At 53.5% G+C, this 10,367-nt stretch overlaps 1 protein-coding gene across 1 annotated transcript; it reads right to left on the bottom strand.

The window, feature by feature from the left end:
* Positions 1–835: 835 nt before the first annotated feature.
* On the bottom strand, positions 836–4,049 carry KBTBD13 (kelch repeat and BTB domain containing 13). Its single transcript, XM_054450187.1, has one exon. The coding sequence runs from the start codon at positions 3,977–3,979 to the stop codon at positions 2,606–2,608; it is 1,374 nt and encodes a 457-aa protein (XP_054306162.1). The 5' UTR covers positions 3,980–4,049; the 3' UTR covers positions 836–2,605.
* Between the last annotated feature and the right edge of the window lie 6,318 nt (positions 4,050–10,367).

Below are 10,367 nucleotides of genomic sequence, written 5' to 3'. Positions count from 1 at the left end.
ATTCTTTTTGGTTCTCTTACAGGTGAGTTAAATAAATCTTTGATGTGTGATAAAAATTACACTTTGAGGCCGGGTACAGTGGCTCATGCCTGTAATCCCAGAACTTTCGGAGGCCAAGCAGGAGGATTGCTTGAGCCCAGGAGTTCAAGGCCAGCCTGGGCAACACAGTGAGACTCCACCTCTACAAAAAATTTTATAAAAATTGGCTGGGCGCGGTGGCTCACACCTGTAATCCCAGCACTTTGGGAGGCCAAGGTGGGTGGATCACCTGAGGTCGGGAGTTCGAGACCACCCTGACCCACATGGAGAAACCCCATCTCTACTAAAAATACAAAATTAGCCAGGCCTGGCGGCGCATGCCTATAATCCCAGCTACTTGGGAAGGCTGAGGCAGGAGAATCGCTTGAACCTGGGAGGTGGAGGTTGCGGTGAGCTGAGATCGCGCCATTGTACTGCAGCCTGGGCAACTACAGCAAAACTCTGTCTCAAAAAAAAAAAAATTATAAAAATTAGCTAGGTGTGGTGGTGTGCCACTGGTAGTCCCAGCTACTCGGGAGGCTAAGGTAGGGAGGATCACCTGAGCCCAGGAGGTTAAGGCTGCAAGTAAGCCATGATTTTACCACTGTACTCCAGTCTGAGTGACAAAGCAAGACCCTGTGTCAAAAAAAAAAAAAAAAAAAAAGAAAGAAAGAATGAATTACACTTTGATAGAACTACAAGTGAGGAACTCTTGTTGCTATGCTGTGTGGCTTTGGGCCAGTGGGTCAGTTTCTGCCACAAGAAGAGGGTACCCAACTCCCAGGCCCAAGGTAGGTCTGGAGGGGAAGACGGATGTGAAAGTACCTTGCACATCATTCACAAGATGCAAAAGTCAGGGTTTATTGTTGAGACTTATGAGACTAGGCTACTCCAGGGCTGGAAGGTCCCAGGCTTCTGAGGGCAGCATTCTCCAGGCTTGGGACACAGGCCAGGAGAAGAGGCAGCTAGGTGCAGCCCTGGCGCGAGCCTCCATGCCCTGGAGGTGCCACGCCGACACTGCATTCTCCACTTCTGACGAGGCCAAGATTCCCCATGGGCCTCAGGTCCTGGTGGATGGAGACCAATCAGGACCACCCAGAGAAGTCTTCCCAAGGCCATGGAGAGGCTGGAAAGGGCTGGGACAGGCATCTGCCCAGAAGCCAGAGCTGGGGATTTTGATGAAGGAACAAGAGTCCTCATCCAACAACAGAGGTCAGCACTAGGTTCCTAACTAGTGGCCTCTGTAGCCTGGGTTCTTTCAAGGCATCATCATTTTAATCACGGACAGGGAAGTCGCCCAGCTCATTTAACAGGATCTCTGCCCTTACAATCCGCACACGTGGTTGTGCACACACAATGATGTTACAGCCAGGGGTCCAATGAGCAATGCAGGCAGCCCAGGTCAGGAAAACGAAGAGCTGGGTGAGCCAATGCTGCACAGAGGATGGTAGAGCACTGACAAGGAGAGAGGAGGAGACTAGGCATTCCAGCCCGGGGAATGGCAAAGGGCAGAATAGGACAGGAAGAGAACAAACCTGTAGAATGTGGAGGAGGGGCTACAACTGAGGAAGATGAGGCAGGATTTGGCTCATACCTCGACTGACCTGAAGTCATGTGAGTTAACAGTCCACTGCCCCTGTGATGATGGCAAAAACAGGGTGGGCAAGGGCTTACACCTGGGGGCTCCCCTAAGGGTCCCAAAAAGGAACGTGAAGAATCCTCTCGCCCCCACAGGTCTCACTCCAGGCTCAGCTCACTCACTATCTGCTACAAGTTGGCCCAGTCTCACCCCCTCTCTAGATGCCCCAACTACTACTGCTCTGCTGGTATGGTTGGACTTGCAGAGACCCTCCCCATCTGCTCCAGCCTTCCCCAACCCTGCTTCTCTTCTGAGCTCTCAGTCCCCATGGTCTAAGCCTCCCCTTTCAGCAGCTAATGGTATCCTACTCATCTCCTCCATAAAGTTTGCACACTCTCTTCTTTTCTGGAGTTATATATTTTTCCTCTTCCTATTTTCCCTTTGCCCTGATTTCTTCAGCACTTTATTATATTGTACACGGTTTTAATTTTTTTTGCATGTTGCCTTCAACTCTGTGGATCAAGTGTGTGTAAACCTTTTTGTTGTCCTGTAACTGTTAAGATTTTTTTCTGGGTTACCCTCTAAGCTTCCTGGATCCCTGTGTGGCAACTACAGCTCTCATTAGGCATAACACTGTATTGGGCATACAGTAGGTGCCTAATTCTTGCCTACTACTGGCAGTTTGATTAACATCATTTAAGTCACTCCCAGCGATGCTCAATCACTAGCCCATTACATACAAGCCTGGATTATTCAAATCCCAACTCCCCCTACCCTCTTCACTGACATTGTGACCCACCAGCTCTCAGCAGAGCCCAAGTGATTTGAGGGCATCATCGCTGCTCCCTGAGCTTCTTGAACATGTCCACACCACCAGAAGGCACCAGACCTGGATGTCTCAGTAGAAAGAGGGAAGTTGCCAGCTACTTCTAAGGCCGGCCTCACACACTCAGCCACAGCTCAGGGAGGAGTCGCGGCGTCTCCTCTCTCCTAAAGCCGGCCCAGAGGTCACAGTTCTGGCGTCGAAGCCACAGGCCCAGGAGCGCCAGGAGGCAGCCTTAGGAGAAAGGTCTGCAAGGAGCCGGGCCGTGGGAAGCCGGCTTTCTCCCTGAGCAGCCGCCAGGTGCCGCCCTCGATGGCGTAGAGCAGCGTGAACATGCGGTTGACCGTATAGACGGTGTCGCCGCGCACCACGGCCGTGAAGAGCGCTCCCTTGCTGTTGACGAACTGGCCGGGCAGCGCCGTCCACTGGCCCGTGGCCAAGTTGAGACAGTCGATGGCGCAGTGCAGGAAGTCGTCGGAAGGTCCGTTGCGCACCACGTAGAGGCTGTCGCGGTGGGCCACCATGCAGTGGCCATAGCTCTGCGGACGCCGCAGCTCGGCCACTGGCAGCCACGCGTCGGTCCGCACCGTGTACTCCACCACGGCGGTGGTGTCGGCCGGCCGCCACAGGCACACGAAGAGGCGGCCACACGCCTGGGCGCAGGGCACGCTGGCGGCCGGCTGCGGCAGGTCGGCCACGAAACTCCAGCAGCCCGCGGCCGGGTCGTAGCGCTCCACGGAGCTGATGGGCGTCCTCTGGAACTCGCCGCCGATGGCGTAGAGGCGGCCGTCGAAGCCGACCAGCGCTGTGTCATAGCGCGGCTGGTGCGGGCTGGGAAACTCGTGCCACGTGCCGCCGTCGGGGTCGTAGCAGAAGCCCAGCTCTACCACCTCCTTGCTGGCGCCGCGCACGCCCCCCACGATGTAAAGCTTGTTGCCCAGCGTGGCCACCCCGGCCAGCAACGTGCTGGCATCCAGGGGCAGCGCGGCCAGCGTGCGCCACGCGTCCTCTTCCTCGTCCAGGTAGCACAGCGTGCGCGAGGCGTCCTCCAGGAAGCCGGGCGCGGGCGTGTGGGTACTCACGGCCACGTAGCTGCTGGGCCGCAGCGCCGCCACGTAGGCGCGGGCCTCGGGCAGTGCCAGCTCGGCCGCCAGCTCGCGCTCGCCGTCGCGGATGAAGAGCGCGGCACTGTGGAAAACGTCGCGCAGGCCGAAGGCGGCGGCAGCGTCGCACAGCAATGCGCAGTTGTCCGACGTGAGATTGTGCTCCAGAAAGCGAGCCAGCGCCGGCGCCTGCAGGAAGGCGGCGCACTCCACGGCCTGCAGCAGCTCGTCCTCCGCCGCCAGCGCCGGCCGCTCACCGCGCAGCACCTGCAGCGTGGCGCGGAAGCCGCCCGCGCTCAGAACGCCTAGGCGCACCTCTGCCGCGCGCGCCTCCCGCATGCCGGAGCGGAAGAGGCCGCGGAAGAAGCCGCAGTGCTCCACCAGCAGGGCGCGGTCGGCTTGGAAGAGCTGGCCGCCCACCCACACCTGCACCGGGGTCTCCGGAACCCGTGGCATGGCGAGCTGGCGGGGCGGAGGCCGCCGCTGGGGCCTTGGGTTTGCCGGCCACCGACTCTGGGGCTCCCCTGCAGCGAAAAACTCCCCTGGGGGCTATAAATATCTCTCCCTGGCTAAAGATAGTACGGCTCATGTGATCTGGTGGCCCGCAGGCTGTATGGCTGCGGGCCCGGAGGGCATCTGGAGACCTGTGTGGTCACTCATTTCCTTAGAAGAAATGGTAATAATAGTGACCATATACCGAGTACCTGCAGCATGCGGGCGCACTGAGGGCTGCTGGGGAGATACCCATTTCACCTGCATCTTTCCAGCTTTGTGCCCTCGTGCGAATGTCCTAACTGTTCTTCATGTTCCACATGGGGCCAGTAGGCCAGGAACGGTGGCTCACTCCTGTAATCCCAGCACTTTGGGAGGCCGAGAATGGTGGATCACCTGAGGTCAGGAGTTCGAGACCAGCCTGGCCGACATGGGGAAACCCCGTCTCTATTAAAAATACAAAAAAATTAGCCGGGCGTGGTGGCACGTGCCTGTAATACCAGGTGCTTTATGAGGCTGAGGCATGAGAATAGCTTGAACTCGGGAGGCTGAAGTTGCAGTGAGCCGAGCTCGTGCCATTGCACTCCAGCCTAGGCAACAGAGTGAGGCTCTGTCTCAAAAAAAATCAAAAAATTAATTAAAAAATAAAATGGGGGCCAATAATAACACCTATTTCACAGTCTTGGGACAGTATCTGAAATATCCCAGTTGAGGCTGAGAGAGTTTAGGTAACTTGTCCAGGGTCATTCAGCTAGGAAGAAGCTGAGACAGAATGAATACCCAGCTCACCACTTCAGCTCAGACAAGTGGGACAGGCAGGTTGGAGAACAAGGCAGAAATGGAGCAAATACATTGGGCCAGGCTGGGGTCCAGGACCAGGGTTTTAATTTGGCTTGGGCTTCTGACTCTGACTCTGAGCCAGTCCAATCTCTTTTTGAGTCTCAGTTTTCTTCTCTGAAAAATGGGAAAGGTAGCAACACTGCTTTGCAGATGAGCATCCCGTAAAGCCCCTGACTTGGGATGGGAATGGGAATTCCACACTTGCTGCGAGGCTCCAGATCCTGGGAAAAGGAATTGGGGCTGCCTAGGGGACCATATGCCTGTGGATGGGAAGAAGGGCTTCCTGAAATAATGATAGCTAACACTTTAATTGCATCATGTGTCAGGTACTGTTGTAAGCACTTTATACTAACTCCTTACAACAATCCTAGGAGTAGATACTATTATTTCTCCCCCCATGGATATTATCCATTTATTGCTTATAGCAACACTATGAATTAGAAATTATTAATGGCCTTATTTCATATATGAAGAGACTGAAGCACCGAGAGTTTTAGTCACATAGCCAGAGAGTGGCAGACCTAGGCCTGGAATGCAGCCAGCCTGATTCTAAAGCAGGGGTCCCCGACCCTGGGGCCACGGACCTTAGGAACCAGGCCATGCAGCTGGAGGTGAGCAGTGAGCAAGCAAAGCTTCATCTGTATTTACAGCCGCTCCCCATCCTCATTACTGCCTGAGTGCTGCCTTCTGTCAGATCAGTGGCAGCAGCATTCGATTCTCATTGGAGGACGAACCCTATTGTGAACTGCATGTGAGAGGGATCTAGGTTGCCTGCTCCTTATGAAAATCTAATGCCTGATGATCTGTCACTGTCTCCCATCACCTCCAGATGGGACTGTTTAGTTGCAGGAAAACAAGCTCAGGACACCCATTGATTCTACATTATGGCAAGTTGTGTAAGTATTTCATTTTATGTTATAATAATAATAGAAATAAAATGCACAATTAATGTAATATGCTTGAATCATTCCGAAACCATTTCCCCTCTGCCGTCTGTGGAAAACTGTCTTTTACGAAACCAATCCCTGGTACCAAAAAGGTTGGGGACCGCTAGAGGGTATGCCCATACCACTGTGTTTTCTGTTGTTGGTTTTTGTTTGTTTGGTTCGTTGGTTTGGGGTTTGTTTGTTTGTTTTTTTGAGACGGAGTCTCACTCTGTCACCCAGAGTGACAGAGTAACCCATACCCGGTTAATTTTTGTATTTTTAGTACAGATGGGGTTTCACCTTGTTGGCCAGGCTGGTCTTGAACTCTTGACCTCAAGTGATCCACTCACCTCGGCCTCCCAAAGTGCTGGGCCATACCACTGTGTTCCGATGCTTCTGTGTCCTACAAATGCTAGGCAGTCACCTTGTGTCAGGAGGGCATAGTTGAAAGGCACCTCAGGCTCATATGGTTCAATCCTCTCACTTACAGTGGAGGGAAGTGCTCAGGGTCTTGTAGCTTGAGGCAGACAGCCCCAGGCCTCCTGCTGCCCACTCCATGGCACTTTTCCCACTACACAGAACTTTTCTGGATGACCAGCTAAAACTATGGGTCCCAAAATGGAGCTTGGGATGGAATGGAGCTTAATAATTATCTCCTCCTGCCACCTTATTGTAAGGTGAGGAAATTGAGGCCCAGATGTGTAAAATGGTATCTGCCATTCAGATGTTTAGCTCCCCATCCTTACCTGCAGGCCTTCTTAGGGAGGATGAGTGGCTCACAATGACCAAGTAGAAGGTGGGAAGAGGCAGGGGAACTTCTCTTCCCCTTAGGATACATATGCATAGATCCTCACGTATGAATCTGCAGAGCCAACACGAATGTGCCTCCCCTGCTAGGGAACTCCCATCCAGTTCACTCCATCAAAGCAGTGATGGGATGTGGGGACCACTTGTGTGAGCCTGGGAAGCCAGAGGCCTGGAGGAGGCAGCCAGAAATATCTCTGACTCTGCCCCAGGGACCAGACAGGAAGAGGAGGAGGAGATGGGGGGATGGGTGTGCAGGAGTCCCCACGAATACTATCCCAGGCCCTCTGCCAGCTTCTTTCTTTCCCCAAGGCCAGATATTGGCTGAATGGTCTGGGATGTCCAGGCAGCAGGCGTGACAGTCCCAATCTTGGGGACCAGTGGGCTCTCAGTGCTGGGTCTTGACTGTGTCCTTGCTGGTGGCCTTAGTGGTAGGGAAGAGTGTCTGACTATTACCATTTCACAGATGAGGAGAGAAAGGTTTAGAAATGAGCTGGGCTTTTCCTTGGTTATGAATGGGGATGTGAGGCTCAATCGAGCCCTGCCCACTGACCCCAGCTGCCACTCCTCACCTGCACTAGCCTTGTCTCAGGGCAGGGAAACAGTTGCTTTCTGCTGGGGGCAGGGCTGGAGAAGGGCTGACTCCCAGGGGGCCAGGGCTGCTGCATAGTCCCGGGACTACAGTTCCCTCCCAAATGGCCTGTTCCAGACACCTAGTAACTGGCAGACACAACCAGATGGAACCATTGCCAGGCCCTCTCCTAAGAGCAGGAGGAGGAGGGAGTGCAAACCCCTCCTGGCTGAAGTTTGCTCTTGGCTTGATTTTTTCCAAGTCCAGCCCTGCCTTGAGTGGGCTGGGGCTCGGGCACCCACCCAGTTTCCACCTCCAGCAGCCAGACAGTGGGGAGAGGGTCATCCAAGGTGGGGGGTCATGTTTTCCTGAGGCTGGGCTGAGGATCAGCCCTTTGGTCCCGCCCCCAAGGCCCCAGTGGGGTGTTGCCTGCAGCTGGGGAGAGTTTCCTCCTCCTGGACACTGAGTGTCCCTCTGGGATTTGGAGAGGACAAGGAACTATCCCGGCTGTGGGCAGCCCACAGAGTTCCCAGGCCCTGCTCGACCCCACACCAACCTCCCTCTCCACTCTGCATCCCCCACACTGTGTGAGGTTGGGGATGGGGGCAAAGAAAGGAGAAAGGAGCCTGCCTCAGACTCTGAGCCTTTCTAGAGCGCAGACCCAGTGTTGTTCATGCCTGTATTCACAACGATGGGTACACATCAGGCATCTGTTAAGTAGACTCTCTGGGGTGCTAACCTGTGGGAGTCTCCAGTCTGATAAAGAAGATATAACCCTTGCCTTGGGAGACACCCCCCCTCTCTGAAGTCTGATGGGAACGCCCTGGCCCTTGCCACTTATGCACATAGATGTTTCTGCACATAGGGTAGTGAATGCCTTGTACTGCCTGGACCTGGAGGAGGAAGAGCACTGGACTGGGAGTCAGGATTCCTGCCTGGGCTCTGATGCTGGTGCCACCACTGACTTACAAAAGCTACCCAAACTCTTCAGGCTACAGTGCTTCATCTGTAAAGTGGAATTTGAATCTGCCTTCTAAGGTTCTCTTCCCCTTTGACATCTGAATTTATCCTTCAACAACCATAGAAGTGGTTGTCATGTTGTGCCTCCAGAAGAGGCAACCACACCACGAAAGGGTACCAAAAGCTTAGCTTTATATGAAAGGGCTCCTGAGGGTTGGGTGGCAAGGGTAGGTCCTGCCATCAGGAAAACTTCACAGGCCCTACGTGTCTAGACCTATATTTGCTCCAGTCGTTCACTCCAGAGATATCTATTGAGCACCTGCTGCATGCCCACTGCTGGGCCTGGTGCCACATCCTCTAGATTTTGAGTGCCCAGGGGCCTCCTATGAGACCCTTGATGGGGGTTGGGGGAAGAGGGTAAGGAGAGTTGGGTTACCTGCCCTAGCAGAATAACCTCTCTCTTGATCTGAAGTGTACAAACTTCTGGTCACTAAACGGTTATGACTTCTTTGTAGGTGGATGAGAAATGTGTGCTATTTATATCCAGAGGAGTAGACAAAACTAACCTCCACTTCCTTGGGCCATGGGCCAAGCTCTGGATAGGACACATGTTATCTAATATACTTATTGATATTGTCCCTGTTTTATTTTATTTTGAGACAAGGTCTCACTCTGTCACCCAGGCAGGAGTGCAGTGGCACAAATACAGCTTATTGCAGCCTCCACCTCCTGGGCTGAAGCTATCTTCCCACCTCGGCCTCCCATGTAGCTGGGACTATAGGTGCATGCCCACATGCCCAGCTAATTTTTTTATATGCTTTTGTAGAGACAGGGTTTCACCATGTTGCCCAGGTTTGTCCCTATTTTAAAGATGAGGAACTGAGGCCCAGAAGGGCAAAGTAGCTTATTCCAGGGTCTGACAGTAGCAGCCCCTGGGTGAGGAAACTGGGGATGGAGAAAGGGACAGGTCGCAGCCATGAGGTGGGCACTGTTTTCCTCCCAAGCCTCAGAGAAGGGGCAGACTTTGAGCAATGAGCTGTCACAGTTGAGGGCCCCAGTAACCAGGTGGCCACCAGCTCAAATAATCTCTGCACTGGAAGAGAATTAAGGGTCATCTTACTGCAACATGCAAGTCATGAAGGAGTCTCCTCTATAACACTTCCTTGAAGTGGTCACCCCCTTGGTTGCTGCCAGTGTCAGGGAGAGGGGTTGAGTTCCACCAAAGACAGTCCCTTCTAACTATGGACAGTCAGATGGTTACAGAGTTCACCCTCAGACTGAGCTAGAATCTTGCAGCTCCCATCTCCTGGTTGGTCGAGTTTTAAAGATGAGGAAACTGAGACCAGATAGAGGTCAAGTAACATCCCAGCATCACACAAGCTGAGAAGTAGCAGAGCTTAAGTTTACAAGCAGTTGGGCCCGTGCAGGCCCACAGTTAGCTCTGTCTCCAGCAGTTGTCCATTGAGATTGGTTCTATCCCCACAGGCCCCATCTGGAACCAGTCTGTCTTCACATAATGGGGCCAGCCCACGGATGTGACTGGAACTTGGCTCCCACTTTCTCAGCTCCTACAACTCAAAGGAAAACCCTTGGCCATTAGCTGTGTGACTAATTCTGGCCTGAGAGTGTAATGTAAACAAATTCCACCCGCTACCTAAATAACACAGCGGGCTTACCGTGATCTCCCCAAAACACAACTAGGCTGAGTCAATATTCACGTCCTGGCCAGGAAAATAATTGCTCTTCATTGAAGAGTCGTTATTACCATCCAGCTCTGACCCTGGGCCCTGCCTGCACACCTGGTTTTCCATGGTTCCTCTGTGGGTGGGTGGGTAGATGAGTTAACCATCTGGGGGAAGGGGAAGCAGAAGGGCTGCCGTGAGAGGTCTCTGAGGCCCCCATGCCTTTCCCCGCTCTAATCTGGAGTGTACTCCAGAAGAGATGCCTCACAGGGTTCTAGAATGTACGCAGGCCTGGAGCCCAGGGCTGATTCTGTCACTGTCTATTTTGCCTCATTTTCCCCTTCCTTTAGTATTTATAGATGGGGACACCAAAGCCCAAAGAAGCCGGGTGACTTGCCCAAGATCACTCTAGGGTAGGAGCTAGCACTATATCCTAAGTGTCCAGGTTCGTGGTGTGGGCCCTTTGCCCTGTCTTTGGTATGACCAGATTTACCCTGAGTCCCAAAGGGAATGACCAGGTGACCCCTGCCAGGCTCACCACCAATCCCAGAATTGCTGTAGGCAAGAGG

Source organism: Pongo pygmaeus, chromosome 16 (assembly GCF_028885625.2).
Source record: "Pongo pygmaeus isolate AG05252 chromosome 16, NHGRI_mPonPyg2-v2.0_pri, whole genome shotgun sequence".
Lineage (NCBI taxonomy): Eukaryota > Metazoa > Chordata > Mammalia > Primates > Hominidae > Pongo > Pongo pygmaeus.
The sequence above is the reverse complement of the archived record's forward strand: the minus strand, read 5'-3'. Positions and strand labels throughout refer to the sequence as shown.